This window comes from Callospermophilus lateralis, chromosome 12 (assembly GCF_048772815.1).
Source record: "Callospermophilus lateralis isolate mCalLat2 chromosome 12, mCalLat2.hap1, whole genome shotgun sequence".
Classification (NCBI taxonomy): domain Eukaryota; kingdom Metazoa; phylum Chordata; class Mammalia; order Rodentia; family Sciuridae; genus Callospermophilus; species Callospermophilus lateralis.
In genome coordinates, this window is record NC_135316.1 from 70,741,268 (window position 1) to 70,765,242 (window position 23,975).

Here is a 23,975-nt window from a genome sequence, read left to right on the forward strand (position 1 = left end):
AGTCAAAGAAGAAATCAGAAAAGAAATTTTTAAAAAATGAGAAGAATGAAAATGAAAAAAGGAAATGATAAAAACTAGTACCATAACTGGTGAAATAGAGAGTAGAAAAAAGAGAAATAAAACCAACAAGCCCAAATGTTATTATGCTGAAGTGATCCACAACAGTTTACAAACCTACATAGACTGATTGGGGAATAAAAAGGCAGAAGGCACTGATACTAAAACCAAGAATGAAAGGTCGCTCCTGACCTTACCAATTTTTTATAAAAAGAGATTTTAAGAGAATACTATAAATAAATAGGCTACAAAATTTACTATCCTCCACTCCATCAATTTGTTATTTTATTATTATTAAAGGCTCAATAATAATAATAATCCCAGCAACTGGGAGGCTGAGGCAAGAGGATTGCAAAGTTCAACGCCAGCCTTTGCAACTTAGTGAGACACTGTCTTTTGAAATAAAAAATAAAACAAGGACTGGGAATGTCTCTCAGCAATAGAGCATCCCTGGAATCAATCCTCAGAACCAAAAAAAAAATGAAACAAACAAACAAAACCAAGATTCATCAGAGAGCAGAAAGCAAAATTTGTATTAAGCAAAGATCATGGGTATAAATGGTATATCTTTAACTTTGATATGAAAATTAAATTACTGTGATAGCTCATGAAACAGTCTACTGTAAGACTGTTTCACTGAGTATTGTTAGATACTATGTTAGATACTCTGTTATTGTTAGATAGCCAAGTATTGTTTAATCACTCTCCTCCAAGAGGTTGGGTCCATTTACCTTCCCAGCTCTGCAGCTGTCTCCTTCCTCCCTTATCTTTCCATGATTGCTTCACATGAAACTCTGAGCTTGATCAAAAAGGCTGACCTTTCCCATTTTGAAAAGAGCTCTTCTTGAGTCAAGGACATATGAATATACTAGTTGCTCTATCTCTCTTGATCATACATATTAATGCTGGTCACTTGTTTTAAAGGTTTATTAGAAGTATTTGTTGAAATGCCAAATATCTTCTCTGATAAAGATGGTGATTCATGATGGGGATGGGGGCCAGTATGGGAGGAATAGACGAACTTTAGATAGGGCAAAGGGGAGGGAGGGTAAGGGAGGAGGCATGGGGGTAAGAAAGACGGTGGAATGAGACAGACATCATTACCTAAGTACATGTATGAAGACAAGAATGGTATGACTCTACTTTGTGTTCAACCACAGACATGAAAATTTGTGCTAATATTTGTGTAATATGAATTGAGTTACATTCTGCTGTCATATATAACAAGTTAGAATAAATAAAATAATAAATTTTTAAAAAATATTGTTGAGATATAGGTTATAAGCCAAGTTATGTTGTCCTACTGATTTTGTGATAGTTCAAAGAGTTAAGGTAGCAAATAGGAGTTATTATTCTGTTCATATTTGTTTCTCTTTTCTATTCTCCAGATACTTTGTCTTAAAAATCTACAAATACTGAAAATGAGAAATAATCCCATCAAAGAAATTCCTTCTGAAATCCAATACCTTAAGTTCCTTCGAATTTTCAGCATTGCTTTTAATTATATTCATGTTCTTCCTTATGGGTAAGCTTGATTATCTGAGATTATCAACATAGGAAATAAAATTAAACTATTTAATTTAGTAAAGAATAAGCTACCCTTTGGAAACAGCTAGAAGCTCTTTGGCTATTTAGTAATCTTCTCTTATAATTAACTGATTTGATTCTTATTCTGGTACTAAAAATAATCCTATCAGCTGCATAAATGGCAATTAATATGAGTCTAGTGAATACTCTTCTAAAGATCTGCTACTGATTGTGGAGTAAATGAACCAGAGTCCTGTACAGTTCAGATGAGAACCTTGTACCCTAGTGTATTTATTCCACTATAAGAAGGGCAGAATTTTATTGATTAAAAGCATATGCTTTATTTTTAAATTATTTTTTATTTTTTAATTTTTTATTGGTTGTTCAAAACATTACAAAGCTCTTGACATATCATATTTCATACATTAGATTCAAGTGGGTTATGAACTCCCAATTTTACCCCAAATACAGATTGCATAATCACATGGGTTACACTAGGGATTTAAAGAAAATTATTAAACCCTGGTGTCTTCAGTAAGGTGGAGAAATCAAGAGGTTAGACTGGGCAAGTCCTTGCAAAATGTATAGTGTCCAGACAGAATGGCAGCAGGAAGCTTGACCTCATAATGTGTAAACACTGTAAACAAATATGCAAAGGCCATGGTGGAGCCAGGTGATGATTAAAAAATAATAATAATAAATAAATAATTAAATAGATAGATAGATAAATAAATTTGTATGGAAGAAGAAAAAACAAACAAAAAAATACTTAGACAAAGTGATACTGATATAAGAGAAACAATGGATAAAACACAATGCCAAATTTCAAAATTTAAAACAGAGCCTTAGTAATAAAAACCATGGTCCTGGTGTAAAGAAAGACCCATAGACCAATGAATAGAAGAGAAGTGAGAGAGCAAACCCACACAGGTACAGTCATGTGATACAAGGCAAAGACACCAAAAAAAAAAAAAAAAAAAGAGAGAACCTTGTACCTGCCTTTCATGGCCTTTTGGGGGATATGGGAAGAGCACTGAACTTGGATTTGGAATGTACACCTCTAATAATAAAGTTGATATTTTACCTGCAGGAAGTAATTTGACAATTCTTGGCCGCAATTTCCTAATATATAAACTAAGGAAATTGGCCTAAGTGCTATCTAAGATCTTTTCAACTCTAATAGAAAGGCTGATATTTGGGTATATAGAGATGGACTTCTTACGTAAGAACCATTAATTTGTTGTTGTTGTTACTGGGGATTTAACCCAGGGTGCTTAACCCTACGTCCCCAACCAATTTTACTTTTTAATTTTGAAACAGCCTTTCTAAGGCTGGCTTTGAACTTGTGATCTTCCTGCCTTAGCCTTCCAAGTTGCTGGGATTAGAGGTGTGGGCCACAGTGCGTGGCTGAACTTATTTAACTTTTAATGAAAGCAGTAAACCCATATCTTAACCAAATGCCTAAACAAGATACTTCTTTGAACTATAGTTTAACAAACTGAATGTAAGTTAAAGACATTATATATAATATCCATGTTACATATATATATATATATATATATATATATATATATATATATATATATATGCATACACATAAATTGCATATATTTGTATATATACACAGAAATATATAAATATTTATGTACATATACAGTTACATATGCAGCACCTAGACATGAATTTGTGCTGGATAACCTGTAATCATAATTACAAAATTATAAATAATCATAACCATCATTTAAAAATGTAGAAATCCCTAAAGCAACAAAAATTTGATCACAACTAAAGGGACAACATATTGTTCATTGTTAAGAGATTGGGCAAATTAGTATGAACTCTTGGTTTTAAGGAGCTAGTTTTCAAAATATAAGTGTTTCTTAAAGAAAGTACTATAATTTTTATAAAATAGCATTGAATATACATAACCAGAAAAGATTGATGGCATAATGAAGCCAAGAATGAAAAACATAATGGGAAAACTTTATTGACCTCAGAGAAGATTTAGAGCAACATCTGACATAAGTTAAAATGTTTATTTGCAGAGTTTGTTAAGTAAAAACTCACCAAGAGAGTGCTTATACAGCGAGGGAAAGGCTGAACTCTGTATACTTAGGAACTGTTGTCAGAATTCCAGTTTGCTGAGCACAAATGACCTAATGTACAGTGGCAGGATTTAGGGAGCATTAACTGAGTAAAATGGAGTGAAATGCAGTGAATCAAACAGTTATGCAACATATTAGAGATAGTTCCAGTTCCATATAAATTTTGAATTTTGGATGTTATTACTGTCAAAAGTAATTACCCTGATGCACTTCGAATGCTATGTTTTTGTTTTTGTATTTAATTCAGCAGATGTTGATGAAGCATCTACTATGTTCTTCCAAGAGCTCACTGCCTACAAAGAAGGCAGACAGTTGGATACAATTAGTAAAGTAAAACAATAGTGATGTAAATTGTAAGATGTGTGAATTCCATAGACTGGCATGCAACTCATTTTGGAGGATAAGAGATGACTCCCTGGAAGAGATGATGTTTGATCCAAGTATGACTATGAGTTAGCTGGGTTTCAGGATCTGGAGAGAGCAAGAGAGAGTTGGTCCCATAATAGGGTAGATATTTGCTCAAAAAGAAGATAGCAAGGAAGCAACATATAAAATATGGTATGGGAAATATAAGGAGTTTGTTATTTTTGAAGCAAAGTCAAGTGGTGAGAAATGAGCCTGGTGCCAGGATCCTTGTGAGTCAAGATTTTTAAAAAGTTATACTTTATGTATATGCTATATGCAATGAGAATACATTACAGGGTTTTCCACAGGGGAATATGGAATCTATTTTAGGTCACACTGGTGGCAGTACAGACGATGGATATGAGGGACCAAGCAGAATTCAAGGGGACCAGTTGTAGGGCTATTAAAATAGCTCAGCAAGAAATAAAGAAACCTTGAACCAGGGAAATGGTCATATGCACAGAGAAGGAACATATTGTTGAGAAATAAAGCATAATCTGCAAGATTTGGTACTGATCAGCAGTTAAGAAACATAGAAGTCAAGGCTAAAAAAAAATGCATTGCCACTCCCAGATACCTACAGTAGAATAATTTAATCATGTAAAATTTATTTATTAATTATTTACTAAATAGTGGGTTTTTTCTTAAGAATTGGATTTAGATTGGTAGACTGGAAGGGGAATGATCCCTTCTCTTATGGGGTTTAGAATCCAGAGAAGGATATTAAAATTCTAATAGATACTGTAATAAATAAATACGTATTTTAGGACCCAACATGGTGGCAGGCAGGGAGGCAGCGCTTTCAGTACCTCCTCAATCACGGGGACAGAGAGACGCATTAATACGTTCAGATTCTACCTGTTGAGAAACTCCTAGCAAAATTCCGCTGAAGTGAGACTTGCTGGGGAATTTGTAGGATTATTGGAGGTGACAGTTTGCCCCAGACGAGTGAATCTCTACCACGCAGCACGGAGATCCAGACCCGCCGCTGCGGTGTAGCAACCAGCACAGTAGGAGGCGGTTCAGCAAGGTGCGGCGTAGAGACCCTATGAAGAGGTCGCTAACCAAGCCTTCATGAAACAGCGAACTAGAACTGAAACCAACCGAGACTGGGTCAGACCAGAGACAGGCCAGACCCACCCCTCCCATCTGACACTCCGGCAAGAAGTCTGGGGCCCGCCATAGCAGAGAGGTGACGTCACCAGAGTTCAGCGAACAGGATCCCTTCCCAGTGGAATTGGCTTTAGCAGGTGTGTGACTCCCACCCCCACCAGATACATACAGCCGGGAAAACTCAAAAATTTCCACCCAGAGCTCCATGGGCGTGACTGTAGGGGCCGAGGGAAGCAGAGGGGATTCTCGATCCCCAACTTCCCCCTGCCACCAACAGTGACACCCAAGGTCTTAGCTGCCAGTTCCCGGGCGCATGCCCACCAAAGGGGTCCGGACGAATTAAACTGTCGGTTCCCAGATCACCGCTCCACAGCCCTGGGGTTTCAATGAATAACAGAGAGAGTGCTCAGTCCTTCGGGAAATAGGGCACACAGTGGGGCTGCAAGTGTAACCAGATCCTTGGAGAGCATCTCTGGTGTGCGGGGGGTCTAGCTAGCTGGCAGGAGGAAGGCGGGGAGGGGCTGGAGAAGAGAAATGGTTCTGGACTAACAGGATTGAGAGACGCCCAGGAGCCGCCTTACAGGGATTGCTGCCGGCACATAGAGGGCAGAAGCTCGGCTCAGAGGGCACAGCTCTGCCTACTGGAAGAGAAGAAAATGGATCTCTAAGACTTCATTTTTTATTTATTTATTTATTTTCTATTTTATTAGTTTTTTTCTTCCTTCTTTCTTTTCCTTCTTCAAGTTTTATTGTTCTTTCCATTCTCCTCTATTCTACCTATCTCTCTCTCCCTCTTTCTCTTTAAGAACTCCTTCCTTCCCCTTCCCCCTAACTTTCATCCCAAGCATTACATCTTCCATTACATGTAATTGTCTAAATGCAAATAGGTGATTGTTTCGAGGCTGTCTATAGGGCTCCTAAATACCTAGCTATTACCAAATACCCTGATCCAATTGCCTGTTAATATCCCCCTTCAGTAAAGCAATCTTCCAAAGTAGCCAAGACATACTAACCTTCATACCATCATAGCACCTAACCTAAGCATAAAGTCCTAAGACCAAACAACAAATCACTATATGCATACAGAATCCATAAGCCTTTTATGAATTGAATGAATCAGCTTTAAATTACAATAAAGCCCAACATTTCAAGGCATAGTCTTCCACCATAAAGGAGAGACCACAAAGATATACAAAACCAAAACAAATTTATAGGAGAAAACAGAAACACAGAAGTTAAACGGAGTTGGAAAGTAACGTGAACACCATGAAAAAACAAGGGAAAAAAGGATTACAAACAATGCAGGACAACTTAAATTTACAGGAGAACCTAGAGGCATCAGAAAAATGGACAGAGAAAGAACTCAAGGCATACCTGACTCAGATGGAATGGAATCTTAGAGAAGTCATTAGACAGCAAGTCCAAACAATGAAAGAATACTTTGAAAATGAATTGCATAAGCAAATTCAAATAGCAAAAAACTCTACCAGGAGATAGAGATTTAGAAAAAAAATCAAACAGTAATCCTAGAAATGCAGGAAACCATAACCAAATTAAAAACTCAAACGAGAATATTGCAAATAGACTAGATCAAATAGAAGTCAGAACATCAGATAATGAAGACAAAGTTTATCAACTCAAAAAGAATATAGTCAACGCAGAAAAGATGGTAAGAAATCACGAGCAAGGCATCCAAGAAATATGGGATGTCATAAAAAAAACAAACTTGAGAGTCACTGGGATAGAAGAAGGTATAGAGGTTCAAACCAAAGGAATGAACAATCTGTTGAATGAAATAATCTTAGAAAACTTTCCATATATGAAAGATGGAATGGATTGCCAAATCCTGGAAGCCTACAGGACCCCAACATACAAAGCTGTAATAGACCAACTCCAAGACACATAATTATGAAGATATCCAACATACAGAACAAGGAGAGAATATTAAAAGCTATGAAAGAAAGGAGGCAGATTACATTCAGGGGTAAACCAGTTAGGTTAATGGCTGATTTTTCATCACAGATGTTGAAAGCGAGAAGATCCTGGAACAACGTATTTCAAACATTGAAAAATAATGGATTCAAACCAAGAATACTGTATCCAGCAAAATTAAGCTTCAGGTTTGACAATGAAATTAAAATATTTCACGATAAACAAAAGTTAAAAGAATTCGCAGCCAGAAAACCAGCACTGCAAGGCATTTTGAGCAAAACATTACAAGAAGAGGAATTGATAAACAGCACCCAAAACTAACAGTGGGAGGTAACTCAGTAAAGGGGGGAAAAATAACCAAAGAGGAAAATTTAGCCAAATTAAAATAAATAAATAAATAAGCAAGACTGGAAGTACAAGCCATATATTAATAGTAACCCTAAATGTTAATGGCTTAAACTCACCAATCAAGAGACATATTCTAGTAACCTGGATTAAAAAAACAGATCCAACAATATGCTGCCTCAGGAGAGTCATATGATAGGAAAAGACATACAAAGGCTGAAGGTAAAAGGTTGGGAAAAATCATACCACTCATATGGTCCTCGGAGGCAAGCAGGAGTGGCCATACTCATATAGAATAAAATCAACTTCAAACCTAAGTTAATCAAAAGGGATAAAGAAGGACACTATATACTGTTAAAAGGAACCATTCACCAACAAGACATAACAATTATCAACATGTATGCACCAAATAATGGTGCTGCAACATTCATAAAACAAACTCTCCTCAAGTTCAAGAGTCAAATAGACCACAACACAATAATTATGGGTGACTTCAACACACTGCTCTCTCCATTGGACAGATCCTCCAGACAAAAGTTGAATAAAGAAACTATAGAACTCAACAACACAATCAATAACCTAGACTTAACTGACATATATAGAATATATCAACCATCATCAAGTGGATACACGTTCTTCTCAGCAGCACATGGATCCTTCTCAAAGATAGACCATATATTATGCCATAGGGCAACCCTTAGTAAATATAAAGGTGTGGAGATAATACCATATATCTTATCTGACCATAATGGAATGAAACTGGAAATCAATGATAAAAGAAGGAAGGAAAAATCCTGCATCACCTGGAAAATGAACAATATGTTACTGAATGATCAATGGGTTACAGAAGACATAAAGGAGGAAATCAAAAAAATTCTTAGAGATAAATGAAAATACAGACACACATATCGGAATCGATGGGACACAATGAAAGCAGTTTTAAGAGGGAAATTCATTGCCTGGAGTTCATTCCTCAAAAAAAGAAAAAAAACAACAAATAATGAGCTCACACTTCATCTCAAAACCCTAGAAAAGGAAGAGCAAAACAACAACAAATGTAGTAGAAGGCAAGAAATAATTAAAATCAATGAAAATTGATTTTCATTGGAAATCAATGAAATTGAAACAAAAAAAATTGAAAAAATTGATAAAACTAAAAGTTGGTTCTTCGAAAAAATAAAGATCAACAGATCCTTAGCCATGCTAATGAAGAGAAGAAGAGAGAGAAATCAAATTACTAACATACAGGATGAAAAAGGCAATATCACAATGGACACTACAGAAATACAGAAGATAATTAGAAATTATTTTGAAACCTTATATTCCAATAAAATAGAAGATAGTGAAGATCTCGATAAATTTCTTAAGTCATATGATTTGCCCAGATTGAGTCAGGAAGATACACACAATTTAAACAGACCAGTAACAAAAGAGGAAATAGAAGAAGCCATCAAAAGACTACCAACTAAGAAAAGCTCTGGACCAGATGGGTATACAGCGGAGTTTTACAAAACCTTCAAAGAAGAATTAATACCAATACTTTTCAAGTTATTTCAAGAAATAGAAAAAGAAGGAGCTCTTCCAAATTCATTCTATGAGGCCAACATCACCCTGATCCCAAAACCAGATAAAGACACTTCAAAGAAAGAAAACTACAGACCAATATCTCTAATGAACTTAGATGCAAAAATCCTCAATAAAATTCTGGCGAATCAAATACAAAAGCATATCAAAAAAATTGTGCACCATGATCAAGTAGGATTCATCCCTGGGATGCAAGGCTGGTTCAATATACAGAAATCAATAAATGTTATTCACCACATCAATAGACTTAACGATAAGAACCACATGATCATCTTGATAGATGCAGAAAAAGCATTCCACAAAGTACAGCATCCCTTTATGTTCAAAACATTAGAAAAACTAGGGATAACAGGAACTTACCTCAACATTGGAAAAGCTATCTGTGCTAAGCCTCAGGCTAGCATCATTCTAAATGGAGAAAAACTGAAGGCATTCCCTCTAAAATCTGGAACAAGACAGGGATGCCCTCTCTCACCACTTCTATTCAATTTAGTTCTTGAAATACTAGCCAGAGCAATTAGACAGACAAAAGAAATTAAAGGCATAAAAAAAGGAAAAGAAGAACTTAAATTATCACTATTTGCGGATGATATGATTCTATAACTGACAGACCCAAAAGAGTATACAAAGAAACTACTAGAGCTAATAAATGAATTCAGCAAAGTGGCAGGATATAAAATCAACACGCATACATCAAAGGTGTTCCTGTATATCAGTGACAAATCTTCTGAAATGGAAATGAGGACAACCACCCCAATCACAATATCCTCAAAAAAAATAAAATACTTGGGAGTCAACCTAACAAAAGAGGTGAAAGATTTGTACAATGAAAACTACAGAACCCTAAATAGATAAATAGAAGATCTTAGAAGATGGAAAAATATACCCTGTTCATGGATAGGCAGAACTAACATCATCAAAATGGCGATATTACCCAAAGTTCTCTATAGGTTTAATGCAATGCCAATGAAAATCCCAATGGCATTTCTTATAGAAATAGATAAAGCAATCATGAAATTCATATGGAAAAATAAAAGACCCAGAATAGCAAAAGCAATTCTAAGCAAGTGTGAATCAGGCGGTATAACGATACCAGATTTCAAACTATACTACAGAGCAATAGTAACAAAAACAGCATGGTACTGGTACCAAAACAGGTGGGTGGACCAATGGTACAGAATAGAGGACACAAACACCATCCTCAAAATTACAACTTTCTTATATTTGATAAAGGGACTAAAGCATGCAATGGAGGAAGGATAGCATCTTCAACAAATGGTGCTGGGAAAACTGGAAATCCATATGCAACAAAATGAAACTGAATCCCCTTCTCTCGCCATGCACAAAAGTTAACTCAAAATGGATCAAGGAGCTTGATATCAAATCAGAGACTCTGCGTCTCATAGAAGAAAAAGTTGGCTCTGATCTACATATTGTGGGGTCAGGCTCCAAATTCCTTAATAGGACACCCATAGCACAAGAGTTAATAACAAGAATCAACAAATGGGACTTACTTAAACTAAAAAGTTTTTTCTCAGCAAGAGAAACAATAAGAGAGGTAAATAGGGAGCCTACATCATGGGAACAAATTTGTACTCCTCACACTTTAGATAGAGCCCTAATATCCAGAATATACAAAGAACTCAAAAAATTAAACAATAAGATAACAAATAACCCAATCAACAAATGGGCCAAAGACCTGAACAGACACTTCTCAGAGGAGGACATACAATCAATCAACAAGTACATGAAAAAATGCACACCATCTCTAGCAGTCAGAGAAATGCAAATCAAAACCACCCTAAGATACCATCTCACTCCAGTAAGACTGGCAGCCATTAGGAAGTCAAACAATAACAAGTGCTGGCGAGGATGTGGGGAAAAGGGTACACTTGTTCATTGCGGTGGGACTGCAAATTGGTGCAGCCAATGTGGAAAGCAGTATGGAGAATCCTGGGAAAGCTGGGAATGGAACCACCATTTGACCCAGCTATTGCCCTTCTTGGACTATTCCCTAAAGACCTTAAAAGAGCATACTATAGGGATACTGCTACATCAATGTTCATGGCAGCACAATTCACAATAGCTAGACTGTGGAACCAACCTAGATGCCCTTCAATAGATGAATGAATAAAAAAATGTGGCATTTATACACAATGGAGTACTATTCAGCACTAAAAATTGACAAAATCATGGAATTTGCAGGGAAATGGATGGCACTAGAGCAGATTATGCTAAATGAAGCTAGCCAATCCCTAAAAAATAAATGCCAAATGTCATCTTTGATATAAGGAGAGCAACTAAGAACAGAGCAGGGAGGAAGAGCATGAGAAGAAGATTAACATTAACAGGGATGAGAGGTGGGAGGGAAAGGGAGAGAGAAGAGAAATTGCATGTAAATGGAAGGAGACCCTCATTGTTATACAAAATTACATATAAGAGGAAGTTAGGGGAAAGGGAAAAAAACAAGGGGGAGAAATGAAGTACAGTAGATGGGGTAGAGAGAGAAGATGGGAGGGGAGGGGACGGGAGGGGAGGGGAGGGGGGATAGTAGAGGATACGAAAGACAGCAGAATACAACAGACAACAGTATGGCAGTATGTAAAATCGTGGATGTGTAACCGATGTGATTCTGCAATCTGTATACGGGGGAAAAATGGGAGTTCATAACCCACTTGAATCGAATGTATGAAATATGATATGTCAAGAGCTATGTAATGTTTTGAACAACTAATAATAAATAAATAAATACGTATTCTAAGGATTATGAATGAAAAGAAGGGAAGAAGGAATATGAATTAAATTGATTTGCTAAGAAAACATTATTTGAGGAAATGACATTTAGCAGACATATATGAGTCTAGGCCAAGAATAGAGAAAAGAATATATTATGCAGTGGAAATAAGGTGGGTGAGAGCCTGGCCCTTCAAAGGCTTCCAGGAAGCCAGCCTGGTTTGGGGAATGATGAGCATGTGGCCCCAGGTGAGGGCCAAGTGTTTGAAAATGGCTACATCCCATCAAGTTTTGGAGGTCACATGAAGAAATGTATATTTTAAGTGCCATGAGAAGCCCAATTAGTTTTAAGCAAAACAAAGACCAGATTAAAGTTAAGGAGTCTTGAAGGGAGGGAAATAATGTGTTTAACACTAGATCAAGATGTTAGTCAGGGGTTATTTTCTATCCCACCATTGGACTTAGACATAGTGAACCACAGAAGAGTTTTGTGCTGGAAATAAAATTTTTTTAATATTTATTTTTTAGGTGTAGATGGACACAACACAATGCCTTTATTTTTATGTGGTTCTTAGAATCGAACCCGGATCCCACCCATGCTAGGGGAGCGCTCTACCACTGAGCCACAATCCCAACCCCTGGAAATAGTTTTTGAATTAACAATATATACTAACTGAAGGCAGTGAGAATATGTAGAGGAATTATCTGAAGGAGTTGCTGGAGAAACATCAGCATTTCAGCTAAAGACAGATGAGGAGGAAATTCTAGAGATGGAGGGGGAAAAACTGTCACATTGCACAAAGAGAACCAGTGGTACTGTGGAAGCCAGATTACTTCAGAAAAGGATGACTAACAGTACCAAGTACAACAGAAAAACTGAGAACAGTTTCAGTGGAATGGTAGGAATAAAAGCCAGTTTGTAGTGGGTTGAGAGAGAAGGGGAGGAGAGAAATTGGTAATGATGAGTATAGAGACCACCTTTTGGAGAAATCTGGATGTACCAGGAGGAGAGAGATTCAATAAAAGATAGAAAGAACATGGGATCTTAGAAACATTTTTGTTAGTTTTTTTTTTTTTTTTTATTCATAGTGGGATAGGGAGGGGTGCATGAGAGGAATAGATGAACTCTAGATAGGGCAGAGGGGTGGGAGGGGAAGGGAGGGGGCATGGATTAGAAATGATGGTGGAATGTGATGATAATTATTATCCAAAGTACAGGTATGAAGACACAAATTGGTGTGAATATACTTTGTATACAACCAGAGATAAGACAAATTGTGATCTGTATGTGTAATAAGAATTGTAATGCATTCCACTGTCATATATAATTAAAAAAATAAGTTTAAAAAAAAAAGACTTGGGAAGCTTGGTGCACTGGTGCTTGCTTATAATCCCAGAGGCTTGGTGTTAAGGTCTGTAAACAAGTCAGATTGGCACCTGGCATTTTGCCAGGCACCATGCAGACTTGTTTACAGACTCTAACATTTAGGCAGGAGGATTGAGAGTTCAAAGCCAGCCTCAGCAACGGGTGAGGGACCAAGCATCTCAGTGAGACCTTGTCTCTAAATAAAATACAAAATAGGGCTGGGGATGTGGTTCAGTGGTTGAGTGCCCCTGAGTTCAATCCCTGGTACCCCCCACCCCCCGTAAAAAAAAGACTCAGGCATATTCACAGAATGATGGAAAGGAATCAGTAGAAAATAGACTGGCCGGCTGTATGGAAGGATGCCTGATGGGACAGAACTTCACAATCTTACAGGAGGTGGAAGGGAAAGGAGTCATGGGCACAGGTGGAGATCCTGGTCTTGAACAGGAGGAATAACCCTATCTCCTAAAACCAGAAGCAGGCTCTGAGAATGAATATGGAAAACATGCAGTCCTGTGGGTGGGTAAACCGGAAACCCACTTATTAACAAAAAAAAATTTAACTCCTATTATGTGTCAGTTGAGGGAGATGACTCTGAAATGACTTGAATTACGGTCATCTTTGATTGTATGAAGAATGATGCTTAAAAAGGAGGTTTGAAGACACTTGTAATGATTTAGTATTGCTATTGAGCTAAGAGAGCAAAGCTGATGCCTGAGGCAGAGCCAGGAGCCAGGAGGGAAGGACCTCGAAGCCAGTGGGTTGAACTGTGAGATGCAGATGATGATTCCCTGCCTTGAAAGCAAGTGGACTTTACCCAGGTGGATTCCTAAAATTTCTTAGGATTGGTAACTGCTTTTCAGTTTTTCATTTTCTCCCTTTTGAACCAGAATGTCTGTAACTGTTATTCTGTGCCTGCCCACCATTGTGTCTTAGAGGATGATAACATTGCGTTAGTTTCATAGACTACCAATAGAGAAGATATTGTGTCCCCAGAGAGATTAAGTTTGGAAACTCACCTCCACCTGCTTTAAAGCATGAAGTTTGGGTTTGAGTTTAGATGAGATGTTGGACTTTGAGTTGACAGTGTAACAGGATGAGACCTAGGGGAGTTTGGGATCTCTAAAGGTATTTTGCAGGTGGGGTAGAGGTAAATCTCTAGGATGGACTATGATCAGCAGAATAATTGTTCCTAGAGATGTCTGCATCCTAATCTCCACAAAACATGGATATGTTACATGGCATGGAAGAGGAATTTAGACTAGAGACCAAAAGGTTTCTAATCACTGATTTAAAAAAGTAGGGAGATTATTGTGGATTATCCAAATGGACCCAGTCTAATTCCATGAGCTCTTAAAAATGGAAGGGAAGTGGCAGGATTTAAACAAGGAGGCAAACTTCGGACTTGCTCTTGCTGCTTCGAAGGTGGAAGGCGGCCATGAGTCAAGGAATGCAATGCGGCAGTTTGTAAAACCTGGGAAGGGTCATTAGCTTGCTGCCAACAGGAGCTCAGAGACCTGAGTGCTGCAGCCAGAAGGAACCAAATTCCAGCAAGACACAGATTGTCTAGAGAGGGATGCAGCTGGCTGAAGACTTAATTTTAGTATGGTGAGACCGTACCAAACTTCTGACCTATGTAACTGTAAAACAATCAATCTGTGTGACGTTAAGGCACAAAGTTAATGTTGCAATTTAAATGGCACCAATAGAAAGCTAATATAAAATCACTTCTGAATCCCACATATTCACAGAATAAGTAATATACACAGTAAATAAAGTACCTAGTAGGTAATAAATGGAGTAACTTAAAAGGTAGTGTTATGAAAAAGAAGAAAATAGAATGGTATAAGGAAGTGAGAGTGGAATTTTAAATGGGATATTCAGGTGGGCCTTATTTAAAAAGGACATTTGAAGAAAGCATGCAGTTAGTAGTATACATTTAGCAGTTCAAATAAAATTTAGCAGTACTTATTAAATAAACAACTAATATTAGAATTTAAATTAAGATGTATACTTTTTTGCTGGGCCAGGTGACTCATGTCAATAATTCCAATGATGTGGGAGGCTAAGGCAGGAGAATTTCCAGTTTGAGAAAAGGCTCAGCAACTTAGTAAGGCCCTCAGCAACTTAGTGAGACCCTGTCAAAGAATAAAAAAAAATTTAAAAGGCTGTGGTAAAGTGCCCTTTGTTCCATTCCCAGTACCAAAACAAAAAGTTAAGAGCCAGGTTTACAGCACATGCCTATAATCCCAGCAATTTGGGAGGTTGAGACAGGGGGATGGCAAGTTCAAAGCCAGCCTCTGCAATTTAGCAAGGCCCTAGGTAACTTAGCCTGACCCTGTCTCATAATAAAAAATAAAAAGGGCTGGGAATGTGACTTAGTGATTAAGTACCCCTGGGTTAAACCTCCAGTACCACAAACAAAAAAAAAATACCTCAAAAAAACATGTTTAGAAGATCACCTTTTTCTAGTCTTATTATCTAAATTTTCTTATCACTTCCATATTATAAAAAACATTTTTCTAAGATATATTATTTAGGTGACTTCTTAAACTTTTTCTAAAACTCTGATGAAGTTCTTTCACTATTATCTTCCTATTCCTCACTAGATCTTTCTGATTTCATGAGACTCAACATGGCATCTTTGAAAAGGCTAGGGGCTGTCAGAGGGGAGCTTTGCCCCTTAGATGCTATAAGCTTAACTTCAGCACCCTTAACCTTAACTTCAGTTTCTATCTGGAAGTTAGAAAATAAGAAAACCTTGTAAATTATTTTTTACATTCTCTTAATGATTTCTACAGATTTTTCTTTTTCCCTTGATCTAAGATTCAAAATCAAAATGAAATATCCAACATTTAAAAAATTATATAACAGCTGACTGTTTCAATGTAGGTGAACTAAAAGTTAATGAGGAAAAAAGTCTATTTGGTAAGAGCACCAATTCACAGAGGCCGCATTTTTGTTTCTGATGGTTTGCTCTGACCTGGTGGGGCATCTGGTATGCAGCAACATGGATGCAGGAAGGCCCATGTTTTAGAGGCAGAAAGAACTATCATCCCAGCCATGCCCCTTAGAGACTATCAATGTATAGTCAATTGTCCCATGTCATGTTTGGAATTTTGCAATCATGAGAAGTTCTTTGATTTTAAATCAACGATAATAAATAACTTTAAAATCCAAAGTTTTTTTTCTTTCCCCAAAACTTTTAGATAGAGAAGATAAGAGAGAAAAGGAAACCAAAAAAGGAAAGAAGCTTGTTTTGGTGATGTCATTACAACCTTTCCTGAACAGAGAAAAACACATATTTCATAAACAAATACTATTTGCTACCAAAACAACTTTTGGGAATCAAACCCTGAGGTTATGCAGAAATAACTATCACAAAAGTTCAAGAAAGAAAAAAAGGTCCTTATCTTTTTCTCAGTGGCTAGCAGAATAAAAATGACATAGAAAATTGTAACTTTTAACTATCAGAATCAAATGTTTGCTTTCCTTGTCTGATTCAGTTTGCTTTAATGAGTAGGCAGTTTCTTTGGGAAAGAGAATCTATTCAGAACAATACCCGGCAACTGATCTTGAGAACTTATACTAACAGCTGGTTTTTCTGTATTAACAACTGATGTTGCATACTTTGTTTTCCCATATTGTTATAGATTAAAAAGGGGGATTAAGTTTCTTTGTCTCCACATATCTGATACTTGAAAAAAAAGGATAACAATCTTGCAATGGTATGGTGAAAGAACATTCTAAATTGGCATGAACATTCAGTATGCTACAAATAAATGATATTTATTATTTGATCATAACCATTAAAACATGTAATTATTAATGATAGCCTATTCCTCCAAGATAGCAGCAGGGCTCTAAGCACCTATTGCACAATAACGTGCTGGTAAATAAAGCAATGAAATAAGTGTTAAGAACTCTATACATCCTAAAGAAAAAAAAAAGGGACAGAGTTGGTGCTAATGGTGTATAGAGTATCAGAACAAACTGAGGCTGTCTAGACATATTTGCTTTCTAAAATCACATACAGATGAGGTCAGTCCCACTCCGGAATCTAAGCTGCTTCCTTGATGCTGCCCACCAGCCTTATTCAACTTCCCAGTCATTAGGACATATCATCCACCTGAAAGCCTGGAACTAGAATAAGGGGGAGGACAGGATGAGACAAGAAAATAAAATATATTTTGAATTGCAAAATATATTTGAATTGCAAGCATTTATTGCCCAATGCTACAGGTCCCATGATAGAGGCAAGCAGAGAAGTACAGAAGAGAAATCTTCCCACTCTGAAAGAGTCAGAAGTAGTTCTTTGAAAGAGCTAATATCTGAACCAAGACTTAAAACTTGAAAGACAAGTCAAGTGTTGGGGAAAATACATGTGGTATTTGGAAATACGTGAGAACTAGTTAATGCAGAGAATTTTAGCAAATAAATTTTAACAAATAAAATAATTTTGGCAAATAAAATTTGTCCCTGGACTACAGGGACAATGGAGAAGAGTGTGAAAGGTGAGATAGACAAGTAATCTGGAGCCAGGTCCTAAGGACCTTTGTATGTCATGCTAAAATAGTAAAAAGTTAGTGAAATACTGTGTTAATGATGCCTTAGTTAATAATCATGCAAATAAATTTATATCTTTTATTTATAGGGAATCAGAAAGACATTTGAGGATAGCACACACAGAAAGGGGGATTTTCACAAGAGGTTTTGATAAATATTATATATTGAGCCCTTCAATTCCAATCTTCAAGAAGTTATTCCCACTCCCATGCCCCAGGAGACAGGGCTTGTGGCAGAATAACAGTATTCTTCAGTTCTTATAACTGCATAACTTGTTATAAAGTCTTGGCATTCTTTGGTTTTTACTTATAGGAACTTATCTCAATGGAAAGAATGATTGAAGGTATTTCACCATGGAAGTCGTAATGCAACTGGGTTGAGTAGTGTCACTGAACAATCTGTGTCCATATGGAAACTCAGAATGTGACCTTATTTCCAAATAGATGCAGTTCATAGATGCAGTTAGTTAAATTACCATGAGGTCATACTGAATTAGGATAGGCCTTAAGTCCAAAAACTGGTATCTTTATAGGAAGACAAAGTCCAAGGTGGGAGTTCTGATGTCAGAAGCTAAGGGACCCCAAGGACTGCAGGCAGCCTCTAGAAGCTGGGAGATATGCAAGGGACGGTTTCTCCCTCAGAACCTCTAGGAGGAATCAGCCTGCTGACATCTGAAGTTTGGCCTTCTTGCCTCCAGAACTGCAAAAGAATAAATTTCTGTTATTTTGAGCCACCTGGATTGTGGTTCTTTGTTATATCAGCCTGAGGACACTAATACAGCAATCACGAAAAATGGAGTGAGTGTGTGTGTGTGTGTGTGTGTGTGTGTGTGTGAGTGTGTTTTTTAAATGCTTTTAAAAATGTCTCAGGTGCCTTTTTCTAAATGGGGCTTCACCCACTCCAAATATCTCAAACAAGTCTCACTGGATAGATAAATAATTTTTAGAAAGTAATTACCTCATATCTAATGAAAAGATGTCTACATAAATGTCAAGATATTAGCAAGGTACAACTTCTGTACTATCACCTATTAACTTAAATATCTGATTCTTTTATTCCCAACTATGACAAATAGATAGTCATATTTACAATTAGTTTTCTCTGTTTTAGGTTATTTTCCTTGGCCCATCTTGAGGAACTTGATATTTCCTACAATGAAATTACTTCTATTCCAAATGATATCCAGAAACTCAGGTATTTGGGGATTAGTAAGTACAAAGAAAGTCATGTTTCCCTTAAAGATATTTGGTAACGATTGTGATAGAGAAACTTGAGTCCTCTCATTTATTTAGTAGCAAGCAATGAAAAATGTGAGCTACAAAATTCATAGAGCGGCTCTTATCTTTGCATCTTTATAAGGAAATACACATTATAAAATGCTCATAATACTTAATGTAGTTTTAATATTAAACTCTGGTTCTCACATTAATAAAAAAGAAAGTCGAAGTTTTTGTGTCTTTCTAGGTCAGTATCATACTTTTTTAAATTTATTTTTTATTTTAATTAATTTATTTATTCTAACTACATATATATGACTATAGAATGCATTTTGATTCATTGTCCACAATTGCACTACAACTTTTCATTTCTCTGGTTGTACACAATATAGCATCGCACTATATGTGCAGTCATACACGTACCTAAGGTAATGATGTCTATCTCAAGATCCATTGCTTGCTGCTGCTTTGTCTCCTCTTTCATCTCATCTTGAATCTGGAAAGATGTCTGTTTTAAGTCGTTGATGGGTTAGAGTGTTCCTGAAGATCTTTTCTCCAGTTAGTAGCTTTTTTCTCTGAATCTTGAAAATAACAGACAAAGGATGTCATCAATGGTGAAAGATCTGGCTCTGCAGCCCTCCCTCTCCATCAGCATTTCCTCCCCATCTTCCAGCATGGCAGGCCAGGTGCCTGACGCCAGTTTACTCTTACTTTGTAAGCGGCTCTCATTCTCATCTGAGAAGCCTTAAGGTTCTCTCATCATCTCTGATCTTCAGCAATTCCATAAGGTTATGCTTAAGAGTGGATCATTTTTCTTTTGTAAATCTGTCTTTCCTTGGATTCAGGGAACTCTTTATCAGCCAGCTCACACTTCTTTAAGACAATACGTTAAGTGATTGCCTCTTCCATCTTTTTCTACTTCTCTTCCTGAAATGACTATTATTTATATATTAGGTCTACTGGATCTATCTTCAGTGTCACCTACGTTTTTCCTCATGATTTTTCTTTACACTTTTGTTTTGTTCTGAATCATGCCTTCTACTTGGCTTCTGATTTGGATCTCCACAAAGATCATGTTCTTCTGTTTATCCACTTAAATCTTTTATTTCACAAATCATGCATTTGGGTTCAAGAAAGCATTTGGATGTTTGAGTGTGCACACATTTGACTCTCATTGTTTTTCCTGTTCCCACCCCAACTTCTTATCTGTCTCTGCACAGAGAGTGCTTGCTTCAGGGCCACTGTCCTGTGCAATGTGTCTGTTTTTCTCGTCTGGTAGCATTTCTGCTTGCCCAATGGCAGTTGAGAATGTCACCACTCAGAATGTCAGTGATGTCTCAAGGAGACTCCTCTGCCCCCAGAGTGCTCAACTTCGAAACTGGATGTGGGGGTCTTCCAGCTTCAAATATTGTTTGGCCAGCTTAACTCCCCCAAACCCATAAATAGGAAGAGGGCACCCAAACTTCTGGGTCCTCACCATGGATGTCCTGGGAACATTTGCTGGCCTTTCCCTTGCATGTACCACACTCCTTCTGGTTGTCCACACAGGACTTGTCCTTGTCAGCGGGGGCTGCTACAGCAATGTCCTGTAGGCTTGGTACCTTGTGTATAACAGAAACTCATTTTTCATGTTCTGGAAGCCCAGAAACCAATATGAATATGCAAGTGAATTTGGTGTCTGGCTAGGGTGTACTGTCACGTACACAGCCACCTTCTCCCTCTTGCCTCCCATTATAGAAAGAGCCAACTGAAGCCTGTTTTATCCTGCTTATGAGGGCTGTCCACCCCAACCTAATCACTTCCTAAAAGGTCTACCTCCAAATGTCATCACCTTGAGGACAATGATTTCAACATAGGAATTAAGAGGGACATAAATATTCAGCCCATAGCCAGACTCTCTGCTTCTGGCATGTTGGCTTGTGTTTGATGCAGAGGAAAAAGTGAGCATGCTAGTTCTCTCCTTCGGGACCAAAACAGCCTGGAGTCTTGCTCACCTGTACCAGACCATGGGAGGCACAAGGTCAAACTGGAAGAATTCTGTTATCTTCTTAGCCTCTTTCTGTTTTAAATACATACCACCTTCAAACACATTTTAATACTCTTAGTAAGGGTCACAATATGAGACTAGACTGTCAATGAGAACCTAGAAGCCCCTTGCTCACTGCCTAACTTCCATTTTCCAGCTGGTTCACCTTTAATGCATATGAAATTTTGTTGGCCTTTGACTTCGATTTTTATGTGTCCCTCATGAACAGATACTTTTCTGTCTGCTTCCAGCACTAATTAGAAAGGAGATAAATAAGAAAATCAGTCATGCTGGTTTTCTGAATAAAGGACCAAGGATTATTGAAAGCAATTGACACCGTGAAGACTTAAGGGCTTGGGTGTTGAAAAAGTCAAAGCATAACATAGCACGTGGTACATTTTGATGGCATAAATTTCACTGGTTTTATTACCATTGAATGACAAAATACATGTTGATGTTCAATTTTCTATAAAAGCATTTTTTTTCTGTATGTTTTTTTATACCGTATTATATAATGTTTGTTAGTCTTCCTGTGATTGTGGACATTATTTCTTTTTCCATACTGATGATCCCATTCAAAGACCTTCCAAACACAGGCACCAATTGAGCACACAAAGTGTACTTATTTGTGTAACAATATATTAGTTCAGTTGTTTCATATGTAAATTCTCTTGATTTTAAGGAAATACTTAAATACACATGTGTTTTTTCCTTGCCACTAAATTTGTTGCCAGTTTTTAAGAACGCTGGGACAGAATTGCATAAATATCTTTAAAATGAGATTATCTTTATTTACAGATCACTTGACAAATTGATTATTGATGGGAATTACTTGTTTTTTCTTCCACCTGGAATTTTGAAGCTTAACCTGACAAAAATCCAGCTTGAGAATACTTTCACTCATCGTAGTTTATGGGTCGAGAATTGTTTCAATAGTCCTCAACAACTTACTCACATGTGTGCTTTGTTCATTGTCAAAAATGATCTACTTGGTTCTTATGATAAGATCCCACTAAAAGTTCAAAAGTTACTGATATGGTGAGTAAATTCTGAAGTACTTCAGACCAAAGTACACCTTTTAGTATCTGAAATGTCTTCATTAAGGGCTGGGGCTATAGCTCAGTGGCAGAGTCTAGCATGTGTGAGGCACTGGGTTTGATCCTTAGCACTACATAAAAATAAACAAATAAAATAAAGGCATTCTGTCCATCTACAAATACAAAAAAAATTTAATTTCTTCATTAGGGGCCAAATAACAGTTTTACTAAATCACACACACACACACACACACACACACACACACACACACACACCAGCACATCATCTACAAAAGCATACACACAATTCTTCAAATTGCCCCTTTCAACTTTTCAGGGATAATAATACAGTCTGAATTTAGTGCCATTTTTCTCAAGTTATTATATAAATCCAATATAAAGAGTGGATTGCTGAAGTATATTGACAGTATCTACACAGCTGTTACATAAATCCTTTCTATGAGTTACTAAGTACATAGAAGTGGTTTCTTTAAAAAAAAAAAAATTCCTCCACCCAGGGAAAATGTTTGCTCTACTGTGATAGAGACCTGGACAAAGCAACTGCTCTCCTCCAGTATCCATGACCAATTGTAGAGTCATTACCTGATCTCAGGACTAGAATTCTTAAACCCCTACATACTTATAGCTCACTTAAGCTTGTTTCTTATTTCCTTCAGATAGCATGAAACCATTTTTACTTAAGTATTAAGTAAATCAACTATTGATTTAATAAATACTATTGTATGCCCAAGTTTCCCTGGAATGTCTAAATTACCAGTATTGACTCAACAAAAGGCAGATGCTATAGTTTGGATCCTGAATGTTCTAGAGGACCATGGGTTAATGGTGTGGTCCTGAAGATAGTACCTCCATTGAGAGGTAGTGGAACCTTAAAAGGGTGGGGCCCACCAAGAGATGACTAGGTAACTGGAGACATGCCTTTGGACGGGATTCAGGAGTCCAGTTCTGTCTTCTTTCTCTTTGCTTCCTGGCCATGAGGTGAGTGATTTTACTCCACCACTTGCTCCCATCACGATGTGTTGCCTCACCACAGATTCAAAGCAATGGGACCAATTGATTATGAATAGGCACCTCCAAAACTGTGAGCCAAAACAAACCTTTTCTCTTTTTACAAGTTGAATAACTCAGGCATTTTGTTAGAGTGATGCAAAGCTAACACAGCAACCATTAAAGAAAAGTAAAAAAAAAAAAAAAAAAAGTTAAAGATCTATCTATAAAAAAAGGGCCAAGCCAAGAAGTTTTCAATTTTAATATATTGAAATTTCAAAGCACATGAAATTTTATTGCAAACGAGAAAAAATTTTTAAATTCTCCAAGGGAAAAATGTTTTAAAGAAGCAAAACCCAACTTGTAAAGATTTAGATTCACCACAAGGTTGGGAACATGAACCTGAGATTCCTGAATTAAAGCTAGACCCAAAGAAGTCCTACATGGTTCCAGAGCAAAAAACCACCAATGTATTGGACATTCTCGATTTATACAGCAAAGATTCCAAGAATTTAAGTTCAATGAATATTATCTCATAATTTAAAGAAATTTACAAACCATCAAAAATAAAAACCAGAAGAAGCAACTAACATGTACCAATCTTCAAGAATCTAAGATATTAGTATTATTTATAGAATATGTAAATGTTTCAAGAAATAAAATATAATTTTAAACATAGTTAATAAGTAAGAGGTTATCAAATGTGGCCAGGAAAATACAGAAAAGAAACTTTAAACGAAACTAAATTCTAGAAACTAAAAATGTAATACTTCAAATCAACTTGGTGCATGAGTTAAACAATAGGTCATATCTACATGAAGAAAGAGGCAGAAAAATCACAGTTAAGACAGAGACAGGAAGTAAAGAAGGAAAAGAGTTAACATAGACTTTGAGAGCCAGAAAGTGAGAACAGAATAGCAGAGTCCTCACTGGATGAGATGATGGCTGCAAAGT

At 36.9% G+C, this 23,975-nt stretch overlaps 1 protein-coding gene across 1 annotated transcript in view; it reads left to right on the plus strand.

The window, feature by feature from the left end:
- The window catches only part of Lrrc63 (leucine rich repeat containing 63), a 39,258-nt gene that overhangs the window by 12,676 nt on the left and 2,607 nt on the right, over positions 1 to 23,975 (plus strand). The window contains exons 5-7 of the mRNA XM_076872218.1: positions 1,446 to 1,582; positions 18,844 to 18,927; positions 21,775 to 22,014. Of these exons, the coding sequence (XP_076728333.1) occupies positions 1,446 to 1,582; positions 18,844 to 18,927; positions 21,775 to 22,014 (461 nt within the window). The remainder of the gene's footprint in view (positions 1 to 1,445; positions 1,583 to 18,843; positions 18,928 to 21,774; positions 22,015 to 23,975) is intronic.